Below are 27,929 nucleotides of genomic sequence, written 5' to 3' on the forward strand. Positions count from 1 at the left end.
AGAAGTAAACAGGTAAGAAATGTATTTGTATGTATTTTTGTATGTTCCACTACGAAGGTCTTGCACTTGTAGTTGTAAATTGTAGTTGTAATTGTTGAAATTGTAAATGATTTAACAAGTGCAGCATTTACAGCAGCACTTGAACGCTTTATTGCCAGGTGAGGTAAACCCTCAGATATTTTCAGTGATAATGGCAGAAATTTTGTGAGTGCTCACAGAAAATTAAGAGTGATTCTAAAATCTTTATTTAAGGATAAAAATGAGGAAGAAATCAAAGGTTATTTGGCTACTGAAGGCATGAATTGGCATTTTAATCCTCCTTCTACTCCTCCCTTTGGAGGTTTATGGGAAGCTAGTGTGAAATCCCTTTAATATTACTTGAAACGTGTGGTGGGAAAAACAATTCTAACTTATGAAGAATTTTTTACTCTAATTGTTCAAATTGAATTTATACTCAATTCTCGCCCTCTTTATCCCATACCAAATGATCCAAATGATGTAGAGGCATTGGCACCTGCTCACTTTCTTATTGACTCATCGCTAATTGCATTGCCTTATAAGGATTATGTTAATTTTATTAACAGTTAAATTTTAAGTTCCTTTCCTGTCAAATTCTTAACTTCAACTTACTACTTCCGGCCAGAATGTACTTTTGGAATCTTGCTGAATATTTAATGAGGAGGAGCGGTACTTAAACCACGAAGTTACTTACTGAGTCAGAGAAAATCAGGGTTTCTGATTTACGTGCCTCTGCCTTTTTGGCCACTCTCTCTCTCAAAGCTGTTATTACGTTCGGCCATACTCAGGCCCTTGCTAAGCTTCGTAGTAAAATAAGTTAAGAGGCCAACTCAAATTGAAGCTTGATAGCTTCGGCTATACTTGTTTAGTTAATCTTAGTTTTAGTTTAATTCTTAGTCTTTTAAGTTCAAGTCCAAGTGTGGGCTTTGCTTGTACACTCCCAGGCGGAGTTTCGTTAAATCTTATTGGAATAATAAAAGGTTAGTTACCCTTCTATCTTGTGTTTCTTGTCACCTAACACAAGCGATTATTCGCTTATCAGTTCTTAGATTCCTGACTTCTAACACTAACTTTTCAGATTTCGGAATGGTTAGGTCATTTTTTGAAGCAATTCCACTTTTGTTTAATGGACTTCGAAACATACTTTCACTTTGTAGATCCTTTACATATTAGTAAATATATATCGGAAATTCTATTTGATATAATCGAAAGTTCAAGCTTAACAGTGCTCTAACATTCTGAAAAAAAAAAAAAAAAAAAGCCGGATCCAATCCGAAGATTAAGAAACAACACAATCTGCAACATTAACTGAATTAGATAATTTTAGCTTAGCTTATACCGTCTGTTATACATTAAACGCGCATGTGTAAATGTATTTTGCGCATGCGCACACGCATATTTGCAGCTGTAAAGGTCTTACGCGCACGCGTCAACGCCATGCATGCGCAGAAAGTTTGTAGCTTTGACGTCTGGATTATAGATCATTCCGGATTATGGGTGTCTGAATTAACAACTTTTGACTGTATTTGTACTTTAATGAATTTTTCATACAATTGTCAGATTATGATTCTGAAGTAATAAAACTTCATGAGAATATTAGACATTGAAAACTGATAAATCACTTGTGTGAAAATTCTTCTCACATACCAAATATGACTAAATTATAAACTGAAAGCTCTAATCAATAAAAGAATATTATTGAATGTGATTTAAGGGGGGAAAAATCAACCTTAAATTTTTCTAATTTATTTGCCGACCTCAATACAAACTGAAAATGATGTCAGAAAGGGCATATTTTGAAACTGAATTTCTTGGTCAATTTTTTGGTTGCATGGGAATCAAGCCTTTCATGTTTCCTTTTTATAAGATGTACAGCATTTTCCCACATATAAGTATAGGAACCAAAGAAATGTTAAGTTTTACAAAACTGATTTCTTTAAATATAAAAATATTGAAACATGAATCTTTGCATCATTTAAAACATTTCTGTAACTGGAAGTATATGCCTATGAGAAACAGTTGTGAAATTTAAAGGCTATAGATTTTTGCAGACAGGACGTACATTTTTCTCTAAAACTGCATGATAAAAGTGTGAGGCAAAATAAAATTTGTCCTTTTTTTACACAATATATATAATAGATAGAACTTAAAGCAAACTTCAATGCCAGATGAGTTGTATTTTAGAAAAATGCATATTACATCATATTAATCTTAAAATTATAAATTTTTTCATTAGATTCTATATTGCACAAATCTCACCTATTATGAGTGTTAATATTAATAATAATATATAAGATAATGTTACCTTTACTTCTATTGATGTGCCAGTAGCAACTAAAGTTAGTTCTGCTGTTGCAGCTTTTTTATCTTTTATAATATTTTTCTTCCTAAAAATGATTTTAATATATGGTTATACAATATCCTTGCAAATATGAACAGCTATATATGCATACAATTATGCCAGAATTAGATAACAGTCTTCATTGCTCACAATCAATATCTGACTTAATTGGAAATCACTGTTACCAGTTTTGTGTTTTGTATAAAATTATTTGGAAAATTAAAATTTCATATTCATTTCTTAAATCGTAGAATCTTTACAAATAAGAAAGCTTGAAGCAACAGTGTAAAGCAAAATTAGGTTTTATGCATATACACCAGAACTGTATGCAAAATAAAAATCCAGTAAATTAGAAAGAAATTCAGGAATTTATTTTGCATCACACCTGTAAAAGATCACATGGCAAAATTTTTTAGACTATCGTCCATCAAAAAGATAACATCTCAAACATATTAATAAATTGCCCAACTACCTATACTATTTTTAAAAGTTAACAATTATAAAAACTAGCTAATGTTAATAACATTCAAAACTGAATAACTGATTAAAATACAGAACACCAGAATTGTCAGGACATCGACAGTTCTGGACTTTAGATATGAATTTAAATCTAGCATGATGACATGTAGAAATTATAAAAGATATTCTTTATTAATATTTCTTTCAAGAAAGAAGCATTTTGCATAAAGAAAGACTTTTTCCTAAATCCCCCATCAGAAATTAAAATGTGACTCAAAGAGAAATTGATGATATTTTCTGGATATGAAATCATACTACCAATATTCGGCATTCCGTTAATTGACTGATGACTAAGGCATTGTCATCACAGTGTACTACTTCAGCTATATCACTTTCCTTTAGCATTTATTTGGACATACCATTAATCAGGAAATATTCCTTTTTCTAATGATACATGAAAACCATCAAATTCACGGCCCTCATCATCATGAAATTTGGTAGATGGTTGTAATCTATACTAAGCAGTTTTAAAAATAAAAATATCTGTATATATATCGTCTCATGATCTTACAATACCATACATACCAGATTTTATATTAAAATAGTTCTAGAATTCTTGGTCTTACTTTGGCATCAGTTTTTAAAAAGGTACTTTATATCTGCATTTCAGTGAATGCAAATTTCCAATATCCATTGGCCGACTGGTATATGCATAGTTTCGGGGAAAGAGTAAAAAAGAAACATTTTCAGTTACTAAAACTGTAATTTTGATAAGATTAATAATAGGTAAACTAAAATAATGAGGAGCTTCAAATCAGAAAATTAAGAGAAAAACAAAATTTGCCATTTTTACTGAACTTAGGTTTCTCAGAATCTAATTCATTCCCTTCTTCCTGCTGCTATGCCAACAAAAGAAAACCATAATGAGCAATATTGGTTAATCCCTCTCTAAATTAATATTTTAAGGCTTTGTTTATTGTTTACAACAAAACAATAATAGACTGGAACAATTACTCGCAGGAAGGTTATACTCAAAGTGTTCTAAACAGAGCTTCTGGTTAATATGAATGTCCTAACAAAATAGTAGAAATAGACAGAAGCATGCTTTCAAAGCACAAAAACAAAGCAATTAAAATTATGATTATTTATTAAATAAAAAAGCATCAGTTCCTTGAAAACTCAGGAAAAACTGACACAACTTTGGCAAGACTTTCACTAACTTTCATGCTTCAATGGCAGCCAACTAGCAAGGTCGATGGGATAATACATAAGTATTGAAATAATATAGCAAACATATATATATATATATATTATATATATATATATGTAATGACAGCACAACATATTTGAAGCATTGAATATAGAACATTATGATGTAGACATGCAGAAATGCTGATGGCGTAGATATTTGATGCTTAGATCATCCATCCATTTTAAAGAAGAAACAGTCGACCCAGATTAAATTTCATTATGTATTATATAATTATTAAAGAACATTTACAATTTTAATACTATAGTGATAGAACATTGCTGCAGCGTCTTAATAGGATGAAAGCGTGAACCAGAAGAGAGAGAGTATCGCAGTAGTAATGCAGAAAAAGAAGGGAGGAAGTCCAGTTTCAGTTCGAGTTAGTTTTGGTTTACAATTATTTTGATTGGGCAAGAGATATCTGCAGTAAGCGTTATGTAAGATCACACGATTAATTTGAATGATGCATTAAATTTAGAAGTTTCCTTTCATATTTTGTATCTTACATATATATATCTATATATATGACAACACAAATAAAATGATGCAGCCACCAAATGTTATTTCTTTTTACATATTTTTTTTTTAAATTTAGTGAATATATATATATATATATAACAAAATTTGTCTGGGAAATGTTGCCATACATTTTCGGGAATTCCAAAGATACCTAATTTAACATATTTTAACTTTCAACATGTCAATTTGTTGCCAAGTGGCAAAGCATAAGATACTTAACTTTTCTTTTAAATTTAATCTGCATGCAAATGGGTTTCTTTATCTCTTTTATTAACTACCAGCCAGACCTGTAAAATGATAACAGCCAGATTTATGAAAAGTATAATATATATATCTTTTTAACAGCAATTATTTTAGGAGCTAGCCACACTGGGGACTAGTTACTTAAAAAGTGAGGTTTGAGAATTCTTCTGGGCTAAAAAATGTATGGCAACACTTAGCATTGTATCGGAATTTCAAAGCTATGCTGTTTTGCAAAACAGAGAGATTTTACTGCTGAATTTTATATGGCATAAATGATGTTTAATAGCAAAGTTAAGGAGACAAAAACCAAGATAAGTTGACAGGAGTGAGATTAACCCTTTAACTGTCGTGGAAAACATACAAGATTAACTTCCCAGTGCCACTATTTTTTACACGGGTGAGCGTAGTTATGCAATGTATTAGGAGGAAAATAAGTGCAAGTTTGCTGTCTAAAAACTGTTTACTTTCACAAAATAAAGAATAAATGAAAAAATTCAAAGTACAAAATTTAATGTTCAGAGTATAATAAAATAGATAATAAAGAAGATCCCAAAAATAGAGTTTTGATCAATTTATTTTTAAAAAAGTAAAGTGTAATATCAGGTTTCAGTCTTATACCTTGTAAAATTAGTATACTTAAAGAAACATATATTTATTCTGAATTGGTTGGATGCCATTATTTTGTTCTTGGTTTTTCTTTTGCAGGATGTTGGTGAATATACTAGTCTGAAAAACAGTTGGTTTCAGTAACAGTAATAATATGAAGCATGAAGTTCATAAAAAAATAATTAAAAAAATCTGATGTGTACACCTTGTACAGAATATTAAATTATATGCATTTTTTCCTGCATTTAATTTAAATTTATTGAACTGAATTAAATCTACTTCGTCGATAGTGCATAAACCACAATAGAATAAATGCACTCTTTAAAAGTCACTATATTTATTTACCATAGTGACACTCTGGTGCTAGATTCACTTAACAGCGTTACATCTCGTTTATTTCATAACTCAAAATGCACAAAAAGTATATCATCTGAATAATTATCTAATCTTTGCCACATGTTCTATTCAAATACTATAATAAATCTAAAATGATGTATAAAAGAAATTAAGCAAATGAAAAAGAAAGTTTTTCATAGACAATTCAGTGCCCCTTACCTAATGTGCATGCTCGACTTGTAAACATTCTCCTCCGTCTGAGACAGACTGGTGACAATATTTGCTGCTATTATGAAACACTTATTTTAGAAGTCAAACAACAAAAATCAGTGTTATATTTACAAATTTTTACAGGACTAGTTTCGATGGTTTTACCAAACCACCATCCTCAGCTGCAAAACCGCAAATGAACAATTCTCTTCCGTTTCTCGACATTCTGGTCACATGTAACACATCCAACTTCAGTACTACAGTTTACCGTAAACCTTCATCGGTTTGCCTTCCACCACACTTTAAATCATGTCATCCGACTAAACAAAAGTTAGCTTCATTTTATTCCTATGTTTTCAGTGCTCTTCAAGTTTGCTCCTCCAAACTATCCCTTGATGAAGAACTAAATTATTTAAAAGCAATAGCTTTGACAGGGGTTAAAATTTAAAAGACAGGATTAAAATTTAAAAGCAATAGCTGTGACAGGGCATTTTCACCCAACATTATTAATCAAGCAGTTAAAAAATTCTCATCTCAACACACTAAAAGGCACACTCTTGTTTTAGGAGATTATAAAAATTCTGTTGTCATTCCCTTCTTTCCATCAATTAGCTATAAAGTTGCACTTATTTTGCAGAAATTTAACTTTTGGGTTGTTTATTCTCCCATCAATAAAATTCCGAGTTCCATACTCAAGGACCCCATTCCGGATATGAATTCCTGGAGTATTTATAGGATTCCTTGCCAGTGTGGTTTAATTTACATTGGCCAAACTAAGAGAGCCTTAAAATTTCGCGTCAAAGAACATGAGGCATATGTTAGAAAAATGGAAACACAGAAGTCTTCTGTTGCTCAACATTGTTGGTCCGAAAATCACACTTTCAATTTTTCTGCTGCCAAAATTATTCAAAAAACATCTTCCATTGGAGAACTGGATTTTCTAGAGGCATTTCACATTCATAAAAATCTTTCTGTTCTAGTTAACGATCCTAATTCCAATCCAAATTTGCCTTCAGCTTTTAGAGAAATTATGTTTTAGTTCTGGTTTCGCCAACAAATGGCGCCACTTGCTTATTCTTGTCCAGGCTTTCTTATCTTATCTAAACATTATTTCCTATCTTGTTCATTTGCGGTTTTGCAGCTGAAGATGATGGTTCGGTAAAACCATCGAAACTAGTCCTGTGAAAATTTTGTAAATTAACGCTGATTTTTGTTGTTTGACTTCTGAATTAACAGTTGAAAATTTAAAATATGAAAATTCAAATTTTCATATTTTAAATAATAATAATAATAATAACCACAGATATTAATAATAGTAATAACCACAGATATTAGAATGTATTATTAAAAAAATCTGATGTGTACACCCACATGACTTCCTTGTACAGAATATTAAATTATACGCATTTTTTCTTGCATTTCATTTAAACTTATTGGATTGAATTAAATCTACTTCGTCGATAGCGCATAAATCACAATAAAATAAATGCACTCTATAAAATTCGCTATATTTCCTTATCGCAGAGACACACTGGCGCTAGGTTCACTTAACAGCGTTCCATCTCATTCATTTTATAACTCAGAATGCATATAAATTTATATCATTTGAAGAATTATCTAATCGTTGCCACATGTTCTATTCAAACACTATAATAAATCTAAAACGATGTTAAAAAGAAATAAGCAAACAAAAGAAACTGTTTTCACAGACGATTCAGTATTTCTCATTCAATTAATTCCAATCCAAATTTGCCTTCGGCCTTTAACCCTTTGCGGCATGGTGGGTCAATATATGTCCCACCTAATTAATATTTATTTTCTCAGTTAGCAATTTCCGTTAGAAATTTTCTAATCTTTTAAAAATAATCTATTTTAGTTATTATTTTTCTCAGTAGATGTTACTACTATACCAGGGCTTAAGTTTATAAGCAAAAAATATTCAAAATAGGATCACAAGAGTGATATCCATGTATCTCGCATTTTTCAATATTTTAAAAATTTTGGTATACAATTTATGATATGTATGATTCTTTTTAATATTCAAAGGTATTTTATTTTCAAAATCTTAATTGGATTCAATATTTTATAACATTAATTTTGCAGTTGAAATAAGTGGGTTAAAATTTGTCCCACCACACACTTGAATTTCCGCTCAATAGATGGCAGCACTCACGATTATTTTTTCTTTTCTTTTTTGCATCTACTTTTTTCGTGATTGCGCGCACTTTTACATCCGTTGTATGCTCTGATGTGCTAAAATGTCTAGAAAAAAATTAGCAACTCAGAAAGCTTTGGATCTTTTTGCTGAATTGCCATCCGATTGCGACTCAAATGCTTCAGATGTCAGTTCAGATGAAATTGAAATCCAGGAGAGAATAACTGAGGTTGAAGTTATTGCTGAAGAAGAAAGGGAAGTAGTTATAATTTGTTTCGCTTTTTAAAGAAGACACAGACCCATCTATGCATGTGGCACTGTAAATATGGATCGGAATTATCTACCCCAAAATTTAAAAGACAAATTTATGTCAAAAGAATATATAGACTTTTCAGTTAGCAATGATTCAATTTATTGCATAAAATGAAAGGATAAAAGATCCGTTTCTATCCTGTCATGCTTGGAAAGGGCAACTGAAATGAAAGAAATTAATAGAAAAGAACGAGATGGAAAGACAAAAAAAAAAAAAAAAAAAAAAAGTACTGTGCCCAAACAGCATTATTTCATACAATAAGAATATGGGATATGTCGACTGATTGATCAACTGAAAGGACTATATGAAATAGACAGCAAGAGCAAGAAACGGTGGCACGATTTTTTTTTACTTTTTAGATGCGAGTATAGTAAACACATTTATTCAAGTTTGTTCGCGAACCTGATCATGATGTAAAAACAATGAAAGATTTTCTTCTCTCAGTTACAGAAGGTCTAATGGCACTTGCAGGCAAGAAAGAGCTTAAAAGAAAACTGATATTCCCAGTTCAAATAAAAACTAAAAACCCGTTTGTACAACCAGAAAAGAGACTAAAAAATGTAAGTAAAACACCAAAGAGAACGAGCAGGAGAAGATGTGCATATTGCAGCATATCCAAAGAAGAACGACGAACATTTTGGATGTGTGAAACATGTGAAGTGCCTCTATGCTTACAAAAGAATGAAACAACATGTTTTTCAGTTTCATGAAAAATGACATTTTTTCAATTTTAATCATATATAAATGTTTTTGAATCAATTGCCAATTTTAATATTTTATTTAGTATATGTACGAGTATCAAATTTTAATCTTAAAATAATATTCAAGAAAATATTTTCTTTTGTTCCTAAAATTTAAAAATGTTAAATATATACTATATGCAAAATGTGCATATGCAAAATTTTACAAGTCATGCATATATGCAATAAGTATTTATTTGCATTTTAGAGTGTTTATTATGAATATTTTAGAATGCACGCTTTATTTTGTTTATTCATTCCACATATGATTTTTTTTTCCCTGCTATACACCAATATGCTATAAGACATGTGCTAGTTGCATGGTGGGACAAACAGTATCCCGCCTTCCACCGTAAAAAATAAAAGAGCAGAATTTTTTTCAAGCCTTAAAGGCACTTAAGTAAGTCCATCTGACTTATTCTAAGGCATTTTTTTAAAGATTAAAATATATTTTAAATATGCGTGTCGCAAAGGGTTAAAGAAATTATGTTTTAGTTCTGGTTTCACCAACAGATGGCGCCACTTGCTTATTCTTGTCCAGGCTTTCTTATCTTATCTAATCATTATTTCCTATCTTGTTCATTTGCGGTTTTGCAGCTGAGGATTGTGGTTCGGTAAAACCATCGAAACTAGTCCTGTGAAAATTTTGTAAATACAGTCAAAATTCGTTAATTCGGACACCCATGATCCGGAATGATCTATAATCCGGACCTCAAAGCTAAAACTTTCTGCGCATGTGCCGCGTTAGCACATGCGCACTAAAATATACCTAAAGGTTTGTTTGATATACACAATGTTGTAAAAGCCAGAAAATATTACTTGATTCAATGGCTGTAATAAAGAAGTTGTATTTTTTGGGCAAAAAGACTATTTCTACTTTTTTGTGTTTTAAATTTTGAAGATGACCAGGTGCATTATCTATTAAAAGAAGAGTCTTAAAAGGCAATCCTTTTTTACCTAAATAATTTTTGACATCTGGGACAAACATGGTAAGAAATCATTCATTGAACCTTATGGCAGTGACCTGTGCTTTCCTGTTAGGCATCCAATAAAAGGGAAGGTTATTTATATTTGTTCCTTTAAATGAACATGGTGTTTTTGATTTGTTAATAACCAATGGTTTCATTATATAATTGCCTGAAGCATTGCAACAGAAAAAAATTGTATGACTTTTCACTACCTTATGACCACTAGCTGATTTGCAAGGTACAGTCAAAAGTCGTTAATTCGGACACCTATAATCCGGAATGATCTATAATCCGGACCTCAAAGCTAAAAACTTTCTGCGCATGTGCCGCGTTAGCACATGCGCACAGGCGTTTTACGCGAGCGCGTAAGAACTTGACTACTGCACATATGCGTGTGAGCAAGCGCAGAATACGTTTTCGCCTGCGCGTTTAATGTATAACGGACGGTGTAGGCTAAAATTATCTAATTATCTATTTCAGTTAATGTTAATGATTGCGTTGTTCCTTAATCTTCGAATTGGATCCAGCTTATTATTTTTTGCAGACTGTAAGAGCAATTTTATAAAAGTAAACTTGAACTTTCGATTATGTCAAATGGAGCTCCCAAAGGATCTACAAAACGAAAGTATGTTTCGATGTCCATCAAACAAAAAGTGGAATTGCTGCAAAAAATGGATAAAGACATGAAGAAGGTGACAGAGAGGTTAGTGAAAACGAAAAAATTTCGATTGACAAGTTAGTCGGTATTCTCGGCACAGCAATTACGGGACTTGAACAGCGGAACTTTGTAACTGAACAAGAAATTATGTCTGTTTATAGAATTAAAGAGAAAGTATTATCACATAAAACGAAGCAACTTGAACAACTTACATTGAAAGAAATGTTTAATAAAGTAAACAAATAAATATTAAGCTTTTTTTTGTAAATTTTGATACCCTTTAGATCATAATTGTTCTTTATTTCATAAATTACGGTTTCATATTTTTAATTTTAGAATTTCTGCATGCCATCTTACCAGATTTAAACTGATGATCTATAATCTGGAAAAATCGATAATCCGGAATCGCCAAAGTCCCGACGAATCCGGATTAACGACTTTTGACTGTATAACACTGATTTTTGTTGTTTGACTTCTGAAATAGTATGTATTCGGCATGTTATTGTGTCTTAATGAAACACTTATTTTCTTGAATTTCATTAAATAGATTTCTCGTTTAATTAATTCAGTTCTGAACTTTGCAGTAAGGCAAAAATGCATAAAAACTCAAAATATTTCCATAAAAAATTGAAAGATATAGAGAAAACATAAAACACCAAGTACAGTTAAAACAATTTAAAAATTTACAATTAAAATTACAGTTTTTACGCAAAAACAAGCAATTTGGCCAGCAGGCTAGAAGGCAGATTTTTTGGTGCATGAAACTAAAGGTTTTCTTTTGGTCCTACTAAGACAATGAAGGTGCAGAAAGAATTAATTCACTATTCTGCCAAGTTTCAAGTGTAAACAAATATGGCTGCTATGGTTTAAAAAAAAAAAAAAGAAAAGAAAAGAAAAGAAAAAAGAAAAAGAATTAGGTTTAGCGACACTTAAACAACTTTTAAATTGCTGATAATTCTACAAATATTGCATGCAGATTAACTACAGGCATAAAAACCTTAACCGGAAGATAAGAACAAGATAATTCAATCCTTTTTAAAGAAAAAAAATTCCAAATTTACCAACATATAAGAATAAAAAAAACTGAGCTCACTGAACTGAATAACAGAGTGGGTATATACACTGACTACCAATAAGTATTTGGACACCTGTGATAGAAAAGAAAAACTAACTTTATTCAAAATCAATAGTTGGTAGAGCCTCCACGAGAGGTAATTACAGCGTGGACCCTCCGGGGCATACTTTCCACAAGTCTTTGTATGACAACTAGTGGTATTTTCATCCACTCGGCTTGGAGAAGACATAGAAGTTCCTTCACCGATTTTGCACGGGTAGTGCACCCCTGAACTCGACGATGTAACTCGTCCCAGAGGTTCTCGATAGGGTTCAGGTCTGGACTCTGGGCAGGCCAGTCGATTCGATGAACCCCATTGGCACCATACCAAGCCTTGGTTAACGTCGAAACATGACAACTGGCATTGTCGTCCTGAAATTAACAGGGGTCCAACCCGTAAAACTGCCACAACATAAGAAGCACATTCTCATCCAAAATAGTGTAGTAGGCATCGGAGTTGAGCTTACCATGAATGGGGACCAAGGGTCCCAGCCCATACCAGGAGAAACACCCCCAGACCATAATTCCACCTCCGCCGAACTTGACTGTTGGCACAATGCATTCTGGCAGGAGACGTTCTCCAGGTAGACACCAGACCCAGACCCTGCCATCCGAACGATAAAGAGTGAACCTTGATTCGTCACTCCAAAGAACCGGTTTCCACTGATCTACGGTCTAATTTCGATGTGCTTTGCACCACATTAATCGAGCAGCGCGGTTGGACTTTGTGATCAAAGGCTTATGGGCAGCAGCACGACAGTGAAAACCAAGCAGATGTACTTCCTTACATACTGTATTCATTGAAACAATACTCCCGGATGAGGGCCTTCGGTTGGGTGCGGTTCTTCCGAATTTCTCTGGGCAGCACTCGTCGGTCTCTATCTCCGAGTTTTGTTGGTCTGCCGACTCGGGGCACATTCCGACAATCACCGCTCACGTTCAACTTCTTAATCACATGCCACTGTCGATTTTGGGTACTTCAGATCGCTAGGTATGTCCCTGAAGGATCGGCCACATTTGTGATACCAGATAATTATACCTTTCTCGAAATCAGAGAGCTCCGAACTGCGAGGCATCTTGCATGCGACTAAAGCCAATGCTGTTTCCTACACGATATATACCGGCGGAATCCATGACGTACCTTAGGACAGCAGATATCGTCATTTGCACAGGTGTCCAAATACTTATTGGTAGTCAGTGTATATATATATTTGGTGAAGCCGAGTGCAACCATAAAGGGAGGTGCACAACTAAATATTATAGCAGTCCTATATACTACTAATATTATAGCAGTCCTATATACCATGCTGAGGCTACTTGTTTTTGAGTTATGCGAGATACATAAATATGTACGTACGTATGTAGGTACAGATGCCATGAAAAAATCTCTTCTGAATCCATTTTAAATCAGTTTTATAATTTGTTTGGGGGAAAAGAGGCCTTTAGACGTAGAGATGTCAAGCAAAAACATTGTTAAATTGCATTCAATAGCAGTCAAAATGGATATTTGCTTTGAAATATGATACCCGGAATTTTTCATGATTACAATACTTCCTTTACTTCGTACAAGGAACTAAAAAGAATCATCACTGCCAGACATATTCATAAAAATGCACCTACTACAAACAGTAAATGAAAATGGAAAATACAGAATAAAAAAATACATTTTAATCATGCAGAAAGACGAGCAATTACTGCACAATCATTAGTTGTCACTGTCAGGTATATTCGTGGGGGGGGGACTACTACAAACAGCAAACGAAAGACATAGAATGAAAATATGTGTTTTACTGATACAGAAAGTCTAGCAATAACTGTACAGTCAAATTACTTTCACCATTTCAGATTACGCCCCCTCCTTTTTGGAAATAGTAGCCTCATTCACATACTCTGTCAAGGTCACTGTGGTGTTGCATTCCAATGCTTTCTGAATAATTTTACTGGTAGCAGCGCAAAGCAAATGATCGTATTTCGGAAAGGCATCTATATATATACGCCTGGGGCAGTTAACACATTGGCTGAGCAAGGTGTATACAGTGTTGAGGGATTAAAAGCAGATAGATGAACTGTGAGTTACATGAAAACATTAAGGAAAAAAAAAAAAAAAAAACTTAACAAACCTTCTGATGCAACATTAAAATTTGAATACTTTCCAATATTCTCTTCCTTTTTTCTCATTATTTTCCTTTGAAGTGTACATTGTGATAAGGTCGCATAGAGGGTCTTTGTCTAGGATGAAGGATTTCAGATTGCAATACTACCATTTTCAGTGGTGAAATGCTGGTGCAATGAGATGCCTTTGTTAATGATTCCGGTTGCAGCCTCGAAGGTAACTCCAATGAACAAAACGATAAAAGAAGTCTCTGCATCAGGGTCAGGAAATGGAGACCTTTGTAGTATGAGTGAAGGAATTCCCCCCCCCTTCGGAAGTTCAGCGCAAGTAAGGACACAGCAAGATATAAAAGGTGGTTTCCTGAGAAGAGACAGGACTTCATTCCTGCTAGAGCTATGGGCATATTAGCCCACTAGAACTATAATTCCTCATATATACTGCAATAGGGCATTTTTCGTGTTAACGAAATTCTAAAATTACAGACTAAATATATCGCCTATATTGCCAAGATATGCAACTGTTAATGTTATTATCTTATTAAAATTCATTTTAATGTTAGAAGTTTATTTCAACTCTCTATTACAACCGTTTGTGTAGCGGTTTTGGCCACTACACCACAGCAGTAATATTAAAATTGGTGGCAGCATCTAGGGATTATTCCTGAAAGTAAATTTAGGAATTAATGTTTTGCCTGTGAACTTCAGTTAACATTGTGCATTGTTGCATCTCCTTGTGCGAGTGTTACAGATTGCCGAATGGAAGTTCCAGAAAAGAGAGTGTTTTAAAGGACATTATGTGAGCAGTCAAGACTTTCTTCTCTGCACAAGAACAATCTAATTTTGTGTGCAAGGACAGTTCACCTGGTGAAGCCTCTTCGGAAAGTGACAGTGTGTCAGAAGGGAACGCCAGAGTGTGATCTAGTGAGGCAAAGAAGTGAAATTTCCTGGAAGAGTTGGTGTATCCAGTTAGTGCCAGGAAAGTCATCAAAGGTGTCTTTAATTAATTATTATTAATTGGTGAGTACCATTTTTGTGATTTTGGAGAATTATGCCAGTTCTTTGAGACTAGGTTGATTTTGGATGTAGCTCTGTTATTGGGGATTAAAAGTTTTCTTGTGGTTACTTTTTCTATTTGAAATTTAACTGTTTGTTTTATTGTTTTAGCAACTGTTTAAATTGTTTGAAGTATTGTAATGTTATGCTTTAGAAAATTTTAGTTTTTAAATCAGTTCAGAGTTAGAGGACAATATTTGTATAGTTGAGATAGTGCAAGAAAAGTTTGCATCTTAATTAGTACTTTTGATTTATATTTTGTATGTATGCATAGGTGAATTAGTTAGAGATCAATAAGTGCTTTAAGGCAATTAAGCCTTGTTTCCACTACTGCGTACGAACGCGTTCGTCAATTGAAGACACGCCCACGGCATCCTTACAAGCGTTTCCACTGCCGCATATCCGTAGAATATTTTCATTTTCCGCCGCTAGGTGTCACAGTAATATTTTGGCGCCAAACAAGCAGTTCGCGAGTTACGACGCTGAACATCTGAATTTTTCCTGCTTAAGCGAGTATTGTTTGTTTTGGATTTGATATGGATCCTGACGTAAAACGCAAAAACGTTTTGTTTACTAAATTCCATGTTATTGGAAATTTTTATTTCTGCTTATGAACTGCGAAAGTAAAGTATGCTAGCAATCTTTAGATAAGTAAGGTTATAATGCATATTATGAACATCACTAATTCTATAGAAGCTGAAGTAAATAAATTTTTTTTTTTTTTTTTTTTTCCCCGTTTCTAGAAGCCTTAAATATTAATGAAATAAGATATATATTATTAAATTTAAAATGTACTGTTAGTGAAAAAATAAACAAATAAATAAATAAAATAAAAAAGTTAAAGGAATAAAAAAATAGTCGGTACTTTAAAAATACAGAGCAACTGTAAAGAAAGGTTCACAATATTTACACAAAATTTGCTATGCTTGTATACTGCTGACTTCAGGGTCATAGTTGGATAATTTATTAGAAATCTCATTTGTTTTAAAATGCACTATGAGCAGTTATATTTTATGCATAATCCATAAAATATTATTTTTAATTTAAACATTTTTAATTCATCTCTTTTTATAGAAAAAGTTATAAAAATAAGATTTTTCTCTTTATACTCGTATATACACACATTAGGTAAAGAAAATGAAAATATTTAATTAATTCCTGCGCTTGTGCTGGAGAGGACTGAATTTAAAAGCAATTATTACGGTAATTTTTTGTTAAAAAAATTTTTAGGGCATTAATACTGTCTCATGTTAATTGGAAGGAAAGTTCATAGTCCTAAACATCCCAAAGTCTGAGCACATGTATGTACATTCACATAAAAAAAAAAAAAAAAAAAAAAAAAAAAAAAAAAGAAGAATATATATATATATATATACAGGGTTTCAAAATAAATTAAATTTAAATAATTCTCTTGTGCCATTGCTGCAAGGTGTATTAGTGTATTGAGAAATACGGCAAAGCACACTAGGGCTATCTGCCTAAGGGAAGGGATGCCTTCATGGAGGGCTCTCTAAGGGAAATGGCTCATATAAACGTTACATATGGGGAAAACTACGAAAACGACCATGCAGCCAGCCCGTTCGCAGGATTCGAACCTCGGACCGAACTACCAGTGTTCAACGATTTTACCGCTCGGCTGCTGGTGGTTGCTGCAAGGAATGAAATTTGAATATAACAAACATTTTCTATTCATAAAAAGCAAATTTAAAGTTAATTAAATTTAAATGAAATTTAATGCAAACTAAATGATTAATTATTGCTGCGAACTAATATACAATATCATTTAAATTCTGAGAGCATTTTTAAATCAAGTTCAAATATCAAAATCCATGAATAAATATATAATTCCAAAACTTTATTTATCCTATTATTCACTTAAACATTTTTTTAAAATTTTTTAGGATTAAATCTATCCTATTATTCATTTATGCATTTTTATAATTTTTTAGGATTAATAATCTATCCTATTATTCACATAATGCATTTTTATAAATTTTTTAGAATTAATAAATTTTCGGAATTATATATTTATTCATGGATTTTGGTACTTGCACTTGATTTACAAATGTTCTCAGAATTTAAATGATATTGTACATTAGTTCGCAGCAATAATTAATCATTTATTTATTTGAATTAAATTTCATTTAAATTTAATTTACTTTAAATTTGCTTTGCTTTTTACGAATAGATAATGTATGTTAAATTCAAATATATATGTACAAGGTGTGCTTTAAATTAGTATTATATAATTTTCAAACTTTTTTGTGGGGGGAAATTTAAATAAATAAGAGCATAAATACAACAATATATTTAACGCATATAATAATAGAAATAAATTATAAAACACGAATATAGATCAAATTGGAACAAAAAGCTGAGAAAGTTGCAGACAGGGTGGCAAAGAGCGTATGGGATTCGAACTCACGACCCCCAAAAGTAAACATTATTACTGTCAGCTTTACCACTAACACGGGAGACATACGCATATTTTGGCTTATATACATCATCAAGTAAATAAATTCTTAAAACTAAATTTTTTTGGTCCTATTTCAGTGTGCTATCGTCTGAAAAATTCACCAGAGTTTGTTCTTCAGCTTCTAGTACATTTTTTACAAAAAACATTATCTTTTAAAGTGGCGTTCCGATTGAAGTTAAACGGCTTGCTAAAAATATATTTCATGTGCTTACAAATATATGTTAGCCAAAAAGATATATTTATAAAGGGAAATACAAATTTAACATACTCTTTTACTCTTTAATGCAGTGGAATATTTAAAAGACTATCAAATTTAATTTATAATTAACATTTTTAGTTTTTACCTGTTTTAAAAGAAAAAAAAAATCTTTTAATCATATCTAATTTGCTATAGCAGTTTGATATAGTCAGACATTCATTTTCATTAAAGGTAAATGAGTATGCAGAACTAGGAAATAATTGTCAGGACAAATTTTGCTATTTCATGGACTTGGAATTATAATTTTTGCCGCCGATTTTCTTGAACTGAATTTTTGGCCGCCTGATTTTATCTGAGAACAAGTACTGTAGTTATCTTATTTTTCTTATCTGTTTTTAACTAAATTCAGCTGATTGCTGTCTTTTTCAGTACGCAAATTTCTCGCTATAATGTTAATTCAACTATAATGTATTTTTTAGCAAAACATTCTTTCTCTAAGCCAGCGTTCATCGCTACTTTTGCCACCATTAATTGTTGGTGACAACACCTGATTGCTCCTTTTTTACCACGTGACCAAAACGCATCCGCAGACATATGGATAGAAGTTGAACATTGTTGAACTCCATCCATATGTCATCCGTCACCGCACATCGACCGGATTGCAGATGTCAATCAAAGTGAATTCGCTCGCTGATTGGAGACACAGCAACGCATATGCAGCAGTGGAAACGGGCCTTCAGTGGTCAGAAATTATTAAGGTATTATTCAGTTTTGGAGAAATAGACCTGTTGTGTTTTTGAATTTTGGGATAGGTTATTTTTCTTTAGTTTTCCATAATGGGTGAGTTTATGAGGAAATTTACTAAAGCTCTGCTAATGGAGTTAGCGGCGGAGTTTGACACAAATGTTTCGCAGGCAAATAAAGTAAGAGAAATTAGGCAGGCTATTTTTAATGCTAAGGACTATGAAGAGGAAGCGGCAAAAGAATATGCGACAAGAATTTGGGCTGCGGCTCAGCAGAAAAAAGCAGAAGAAATAGCTGAACACGGGAGAGCAGATCGGGAACGTGAACAAGAGACAGCAGAACGAGAACGGGAGCGAGATTTTGAAATGGAGAATTTAAAACTGAAGAACGTAGTTGAGACTAATAGTTTAGCTTCTACAGTTTCGACAGTTGAACACCTAGAGAAAAAGGGTTAATTTGAAAGATCTAGTACAGCGTTTTGAACCGAGTAATATAGATATTTCATTATTCTTTGCTATTTGAGAAACAAGCTCATAAAGAGAACATTAATGAGATTAATTGGGTCTCACAAATAATTCCTTTATTTCCTCATGATGTATCTCAGTTAATAGTAAAAGAACCAGCTGATAAAGGGGATGATTATCAGCATGTTAAGAAATTACTCATGCATAGATTCAAGCTCAGTTCTTTGACACTAAAAACAAAATTTGAAGAACATTCTAGAAAGAACGGGATGTTATGGGTGGATTTAGTGTATGAATTCAGAGTTTACTTAGAGAATTGGTTGGATTCAGTAGAAGTTCAGGATTTTGAAAGTCTTAAGGAACTTATGCTTACCAAGCAAATTAAGCGGCGAGTCCCTCAAGAATTAAGAGAGCACTATTTAGATAATTGGGAAGAATTTAAAACAGCTTCTATTTCAGCAGAGAAATGCGACAGGTATGAGGCTTTGCGAAGAGATACGAGGAGGTTAGAACAGACAGCAGGGTTTAAGAAACCATTTGAGAAAGTTAGAGAGTGGTATGTAAATTCCAATGGTATTTATAATCAGAAAATTAGTTGTCATCAAAGAATTAAATCGGAGGAGCACAGAAACGTGGAGGATTCTAAAAAAGAGCCGGCTTTCAATGAAGCGAGTTTCGAGAAACAGCGGAAAATAAAGTGTTACCAATGTGGAAAGGATGGGCATATCCAACCTAATTTTCCATCGCTGAAAAAGAAGAAGAATCTGGTGAATAATTTAGGAATGGAGAGTTTAGGAAAGTGCTTTGAGCTGTATTTCAAGAAAGCAGTAATTAATGGGATAGAGAGAGAATAGCTGATAGATACTGGAGCTGGAATAGATCTGTGCAATAGTGCTTGGATTAATACTAGTGACTTATTAGGGGGAACTGTGTGGGTGAAACAGCCTTTGGACACAGAATGTAAATATTTACCTTTGGCGAAAGTCACCACTGAAGGTAATTTTGGTGTGGTCATCACAAAGGCAGCGGTTACTCCAGTAGAGTTAGATAAAAAAGTACTATTTGTTAGGAAATAAAACTGCACATTTGATACAGGAAATTAGGGAACGACCGGTTTTCTTGAATGCTGTGGAAGCTCGTAGTCATGTGCGCAGGAGTTTAGAGAGAGTGGGAGCTTAAGACTTAGATTCCAGATCGGAAGAGATAGAAAGTGAAAGTGTGAATAATGAGCTTTCGGAAGAAGGGAAGTTAACAAGTAATATGGATGAGGGCATTGAAATTCCAGTCATCAGTTCAGAAGAAAGGTCTGTCCTCGCAGATGTTTCGCCAGCAGAATTCTCGGAAGCACAAAAAACATGCACTAGTTTATCGGCCCTCTGGAAGAAAGGGGAAAGCAAAAGTGAAAAAGAGTTTATAATTGTAAAGGAGAGGTTATTCAGAGTGGCAGGTTCAGGGGATGATAAGCTTCAGCTGTATGTGCCTCTTGTTTTGAAGAAAGGGATCTTGAAGTTATGCCATAAGGAAATCTCTGGTCACTTAGGGGTAACAAAAACCAAGGCTAGAGTTTTGACACACTATTTCTGGCCAAATTGTTACCAGGAAATTAAAGAATTCGTGAGGATGTGCGATATTTGTCAGCATGTAGGTCACGATAGGAATAAAAAGAAAGCCCCAATGAAGATTGCAGCAGTTATATCAGAAGTTTTTAGCAGATTAAATATTGACACAGTAGGACCTCTGATCCCTAGTTCATGTGAAAATAAATACTTAACTACGTCAATTTGTGTTGCTTCCAAATATCCAGATGCCATTTCTGTGCAGAATTTAAGTTCTAAAAGTGTGATTCAAGCCTTAATACAAATCTTTTTTAGATCAGGTTACCCTAAGGAAATTCAGTGTGATTTGTGTAGATCGTTTACCAGTGGAACTTACATCTGAGTTTTTTAGTAAGTTCAGAATTAAGGTGTATCATTCTTCTGAGTGTTACCCTCAAAGCAATTCTGTTGAAAGGTTGCATTCCACCTTGAAAAGGGTACTGAAGGCTTCGTGCATGGAAATCGGGAAGGACTGGGAAGAATGTTTGCCATGTGCTTTGTTCGCCCTCAGAACTGTTAGCCATGAGAGCACAGGTTTTAGTCCCTGCGAGTTAGTACACGGAAAAAATTTGAGAATGCCCCAAACGATCGTGTATGAAAACTGGCTAGAGGAAAAAAGTTCAGATCCCACTATGGTCGAGTATGTTCTAGATTTGGTAAACAGATTAAAGAAGTGTCAGAAGCTGACTGTAGAGAGGATGAAAGAGTGTCAGAGTAAACAGAAATTCTGGTATGATCGCAACGCTGTTATGAGAAGGTTTAACATCAGAGATCTCGTGCTTGTTTTAGCCACGTCCAAGCCACATGAAATGGCGATAAACTGGATAGGGCCAGGTAAAGTAACTAGTGTGATTTCCGAAACAAATTATATGGTAGAGATTCTGGGTAAGCGTAACAGTGACACCATTTATCACATCAATTTGATGAAACCTTATCATCAGCGCCCCGAGTTTGTGAATCTGGTGTTGGAGTAGGTCATGGAGGATATCGAGGGAGTAGATATTCCTAATCTCTTGGCTGATCCAATGCAGATAGACTTCTGGAAAATAGTTGTAGATAGTAAGCTGGAAGAAAGAGCTTCGACAGATGAAATAGGAAAATTCCAGGAAGTTGCAAGGAAGTATGGAGCGGCGTTTCTGTCCGACCCCGGCTGTAAGTCAGTCAAAATGGACATAAAATTACTGGATGAGACCCCGGTTAGAGTCAGACCTTACCGAATGTTGGCTAGACAAACTGACATCCCAAAGGGGGAAACTAGGCGGTTGCTTGAGTTAGGAGTCATAGAAATCCGGCAATCTGATTATGTATCGCCTATGATCTTAGTAGAGATCCCAGGAAAAGATCCCTTGCCTGTGTATAGACTATAGAAAATTAAATTTAAGAGCTATGACCAAATTTTTCCCTCTTTCCAATATTGAAGAAGGTGTAGAAAAAGTTGGTACAGCTCCATTTATCACAATCATGGATCTAACCAAAGAACACTTCCAGATGGCACTTACAGAGTGTGCACAGAGGTATGCCGCATTTGTGACGCCTTTTGGATCTTTCATCCCAAAGAAAATGATGTTTGGGCTTTTAAATGTTCCTTTCTATTTTTGTAAATTGATTGCTTAAGTTTTAGGAGGTTTGGACAATTTTGTTCTACCATATATTGACAACATTGCAGTCTTTTTGCCGACTTGGGGCAGGCATATGAAGGATTTGGATGTGGTTTTAGGATGCCTTCAGAAGGCTAAATTGACTGTTAAGCCCTCAAAATGCAAATTTGCCCAAGACTATGTGAAATTTCTGGGTCATGAAGTAGGCTCTGAGAAAAGGTTGCCTAGTGAGGCCAAGGTTCAAGCAATCAGAGATTTACCGACCCCCACTACTAAAACACAGATACGTAGCCTACCTTGGTACTGTAGGTTACTATGCAAGGTACATAAAAGACTATGCGCGTATTGTGGTACCTCTGACAGACACTTTGAAGGGCAAAAAGAAAAAGTGACTTGGACAAAAGAGTGCAACGAGGCTTTCAATGAACTGAAATAAAAATTCCTGTTTTATTTGCACCAGATTATTCTAAAGAATTTATTTTGCAGACTGATGCCAGCTTATATGGTGCAGGTATTGTGTTGTCTCAAATTCAGGATGGGGAGGAACACCCTATACTGTATCTCAGCAAAACGTTTTCTAAAGCGGAGCGAAATTATAGCACCATTGAAAGGGAACTAGCGGCCATTATTTATGGACTGAAGAAACTAAATCATTACTTAGACGGACAAAAATTCAAGATCCAGATGGATCATAATCCGTTAACTTTTTAAAACAAACTGATGGGATCAAATTCTCATTTGACTCGCTGGGCATTGTGCCTCCAGCAGTACAATTTTTAAATTGTTCATAGGCCAGGCAAATGACACGGTAATGCAGATGGCTTGAATCGTGCCTTATAGTGACTAAATGTCACTAGTGGATACAATGTAACTGAAAATTAGTGAAAATTGGTGAAAATGATTTTTGAAGTGTTTGGCATTATACTATTTTAAATTCAAAATTGTTTGCATAGTGCGTTTCACTTTCAAAATGGTTCAAATTTTTTTATGTTAAGTATTAGCATTTTGTAAATTGAAAAAGGTACTCTGTGTGAGGAATATCAAAGCAGTAGTTTAAATCTTTTTGTTGTATTTTTGCATTTATGTTATCTACAAATAAGTGCAGGTTAAAGTAACTGGCTTCTCTATTATCATTTAAATGGTTACCACTTTTTGTTCTGAAAGCTGTAAAAAGTACTTAGAATTTTCCCTTCCATAATCTAGGAAAATTCTTCTATGAGGGGAGGAGTTGTCACATAAGAGGGTCTTTGTCTAGGATGAATGACTTCAAATGCAATATTACCATTTTTGGTGGTGAAATCCTGGTGCAATGAGGTGCCTTTGTTAATGATTCCAGTTGCAGCTTTGAAGGTAACTCCAATGGACAAAGAGATAAAAGAAGTCTATTCATCAGGGTCAGGAGATGGACACCTTTGTTGCACGAGTGAAGGAAATTTCCCCCTCCGGGAAATCAGCGCAAGTAACAACATAAGATATAAAAGGTGGTTTCCCGAGAAGAGACGGGACTTCATTCCTGCTAGAGCTATGGGCATGTTGGCCCACTAGAACTACAATTCCTTTGTGTATAATGCGATAGAGCATTTTTCCTGTTAATAAAATTCTGAAATTACGGGACTAAGTATATCGAAGTTCTATACTGTCAAGATATGCAATTGTTAATGTTTTTATATTATTTAAATACATTTTAATGTTAGAACTTCAGTTTGAAGTTCATTTCAACTCTCTATTACAACTCGGGGTTTGTGTAGCGGTATCGGCCACTATACGACAACATATTGTTTTATTTTCTAGCATATTACAAATTCCTCACATTTTTTCCTAGTTAATTTAGATAGTGTTGGCCTAATGGCAACAAAAGTAACTTTTGCTTTCTCATTCTTGGACCCAGTACCTGAATTTTCATCAGTTAGCTTTAATAAACTGAAATAATTTCATCATAAATGAGTAATGAGGTTTGGAAGTCATCCAGTCTTGAAATAAATATAATTTCAGGCACATTTAGTGTCAATCAAAAAAAAAAAAAAATTTTTTTTCTGCTTTTGCATGAGTTAACATAAAACCTAAAAAGTTTACAGTGTTACTTTCATTAAGGAGTGGCAATGGCGACAGAGTAAGGGTCACTTAGAAAACATGCAGTTGTTGTTGTCTTCCCTAAGCCTCATCAAAGTTCTACTTTTCCTCAAAATTATCAGCCTATCAGTTTACTTAGTCAAATTTCTAAAATTGCTGAAAAGATTATTCTGCTTTATATTAATCGAATCATGCCTCCTATCTCTTATACTCCTGATGAACAATTTGGATTCAGACATCTGCACAGCACCAATCATCAGCTTCTCCGCGTTATCAATTACATTACTCAAGGATTCAATTGTAAATTTTCTACCGGCGCAATTTTCTTAGATATTGCTAAAGCCTTTGACAGAGTGTGGCACCAAGGACTTATATTCAAACTAATTCAGCTCAATTTTCCAAACCAGTTTATTCGACTTATTGCCTCTTACCTCAGAGATCAACTTTTGCTGTCAAAGCTGGAAACATCCTCTCAACTACTAGAAATATTACTGCAGGTGTCCCTCAAGGTTCCGTTCTCTCTCCTTTTCTTTACAACAGGGTTGCCACTCAAACAGGAGAATGAAATTCCCTGACTTTTCCAGGTTTTCCAGGTATGTTTCAAGAAAATTCCAGTCTATCCGCATAATGTACGTTGGCTGTGCTAAGAGGTAAATTAATTATGGTATTACTTGTATTGTGTAGCAAATTCACTTAATTATTCAATAAATCCCAGAGGACATAAGGCACCTTAACACTTGAAAACACAAATATAATTATAATAGTTGTTTTCTCCACTGAAGATTGAGATTAGAATCTTCCCAATCTGGAATAAAATAAGGCTTTTTTTGCAGACGTTCTGCAGCTAAACGAAAGAAAGAAATCTATTTTAATAAATTGAGGTATTTTATATTTATTTTGCAGCATACATAAGGAAAAAATATGTGCATTAAATTTCGTGATGGTATGTCATCATACTACTATAATTAATTTTAGGATTATGCCAGAGAAAATTTCTTGAAATTTGGAAATATTATTTACTAATAATAAATAAATTTAGAGGGAAGAAGCAACATTAAATTATATGAATAACATAAAAATAATTACTTAAAAATTGAATTAGAATAATCAACGATATTTTAGCGAATATAGTTATATTACATGGCTAGCCTAGATGACTGATTACTATTTTTTTATTTTACTGCAAAATGGCAAGGTATTTATTAAAAAGAAAAAAGAAAAAAAAAAAAAAAAAAAAAAAAGGTAGTATACGGTAAGGCTTTGGCACGATTTTGAAAAATTGTCGCCAAGACCAAAATGACCCGTTTACTGCGCATCATGATGTCGCAAAATCCCATTATTATTCTAAACAAAGAACGTCTATGTAAAGAAGAAAAGGTTCCATACAAGTAAAATGCTATTACGCCGTTAGAATGCGGAGGGAAAATTTGTCAAGGGATTTGGCGACGGAACCTGGCGGCCAGAATTTCTCTCTTCGCGATGTGTACAGGAAATTGAGAAACACGTGTTAAGAAGAAACGCTCTTTGACAAAAAGAAAACTACGAAAATCCGTTTTTAAAATTATTGCGATAAATCCACGCAATAATTTTAAAAACGGATTTTCGTAGTTTTTTTTCCCCTGAAAATAACTAATCCATGAATTAATTTACTTGAATTAATATTTTCTTTTCCTTTAGAGTTTAACCACTTGCGCTAAGACTAAACTTTACGGTTGCGGCGCCGTGCACTACAATATAACAAGCGGTAAAGTGTCTCATTTACGCCACTCCGCATCTGCGAGTGCAATCCAGAGCTGTAACTCGAGAAATAAACAATCTCGTTGTTAGGCAACGTGTGCACGACGCTATTTTCATTTTTGCGATAAATGCTTATCAACGTGGTGTTCACGTCGCTCACGGTTTGAGACAAAAGCATCTCGACGTGCGTGGCACGTCTTTTTAGCGCAAGTCGTTCAAGAAATTTTAAACGATATTCATTTTATGAACTCTTGATAACGTGACCTTCGAACTTCCATACCGGTTTCGATCTTCGGCGACAGATATATCAGACATGCACAGCTGTTTCCCTCTATGATGGAACGGAGCCACGTCTGTTGCAGAAAAGTTTTTCTTCTTTACAATACATATTCTTTGATTCTAACCTCCATGGTACCGTATACTAGGATTAAACCCATTTTGTTTTATACGAGAACAGGTACTTTCTTTAGTTCATGCACTGCACATGCGATTCTCGAGAATACTGGAAACCAAAAGTTGCGGAAAAGTTGCTTTGCCTTTCTAAAAGACAATCAAATTGGAGCTGCGAAAATTGGCTCTATGCCAGCTACCCAAATGACAGTCACGTGATACATAATTCGCCAAAAAAGTTATCTCTTCCGACGTTGGCGCAAAAATCTCTTTTTTTGGCGGCATCGTTGTATGAACTTCCCTGACTTTTCCAGATTTTGACAAAAATACTTAAATTCCCTGACTTTTCCCTGAATATTTTGGTCAATTTTCGAATTCCCTGACTTTTCCCGGTTCTCCCGGTTTTCCAGGTAGCGTGGCAACCCTGTTTACAATATTTATACTCAAGACATTCCAAAAGAATCTCATATTACTATCGCCTTATTTGCCGATGATACCGCTATCCTATCTCAAGCTTCAACCATCAATACTATACAAATGTTTCTTTAAAACTATTTGGAGCTTCTTGAAATACGCTTCTGGATGACACTGTGGAGAATTGTCATTAACACTGACAAAACTAAAGCCATTATTTTCAGAAAAGGACAAACAAACTTCCTTCCACCTAATCCCATCTTATTTGACGACGAAATTCAGTGGATGGATCAAGTGAAGTATCTTGGAGTCACACTTGACAAAAAACTCACTTTTCGACAACATTTAATCGAAACAATCAGGAAATAGTCACTATGCGTCCTCTTCTCGGCAGACATAGCAATCTGACTATTAGACCTACTTTACTTTACGCCAGTCCGGTATGGGGACATGTTGCTAAAACCCACATAAAAAAGATCCGAGTTATTCAAAATAAAACCCTTCGTGAAATTATTAATGCACCCTGGTTTATCCCAAATTCATATATTCACAGAGATCTTCAAATTGATACTATACAAAATTATATCAAAAAACTTGCACCATTTTTTTTTCTTTTCTGTACTATTACATCCAAACAGCTGTATCAGCTCTTTGCCATGCTCACCTTTTCCTAGAGCAAAACACAAATATCCTTCACATATTCTAACCTAATATTTTGTTAATTATTGAAGTACCTACTACCTTACTGCTCCAACTTTTTTCACATTGCTGGTCTATTTTCATTCATTTCATCTTTCTTTGCCGACTGATGGCGGCTAAGTGAAATATCCCATTCTACCATCTTGATTCTTCATATTTTCCTTTTGTTGTTCCAGACATTCTTTTATCTGATGCAGAGTAAAAGCGCGCTGTCACTCTCTTTCCATTCGACACAAGCAAGCAACAAGCATCAAACATAAAGCAAAATAATGAAGAAAAGCATGTATTTACATTTAATTGACTAATGTATGGAGCTGCAATACAATTCAAATTAAAAACAAAGTTCTAAAACTGTTTTACACCTGTCTTGCACACCCTTCACTCAGAACAGGGGTTCTTAGCTTTTTTTGTCCCAAGCACTCCTTGCATCATTGCTACGCTATCATGTT

General features: G+C 34.0%; 2 protein-coding genes across 5 annotated transcripts in view; one reads left to right on the plus strand and one right to left on the minus strand.

Moving 5' to 3' along the window:
* Positions 1 to 27,929, plus strand: part of LOC118197800 (alpha-ketoglutarate-dependent dioxygenase alkB homolog 4) — a 197,994-nt gene that overhangs the window by 72,543 nt on the left and 97,522 nt on the right. The window lies entirely within an intron of this gene.
* Positions 1 to 27,929, minus strand: part of LOC118196707 (uncharacterized) — a 125,156-nt gene that overhangs the window by 53,445 nt on the left and 43,782 nt on the right. For all 3 annotated transcript variants that reach the window (XM_085818570.1, XM_085818576.1, XM_085818567.1), the window contains one exon: positions 2,324 to 2,405. In XM_085818570.1, the coding sequence (XP_085674696.1) occupies positions 2,324 to 2,405 (82 nt within the window). The remainder of the gene's footprint in view (positions 1 to 2,323; positions 2,406 to 27,929) is intronic.

The sequence above is a fragment of the Stegodyphus dumicola genome, chromosome 1, assembly GCF_044657685.1.
Source record: "Stegodyphus dumicola isolate Sdum_Otavi_A_Nest chromosome 1, ASM4465768v1".
Classification (NCBI taxonomy): domain Eukaryota; kingdom Metazoa; phylum Arthropoda; class Arachnida; order Araneae; family Eresidae; genus Stegodyphus; species Stegodyphus dumicola.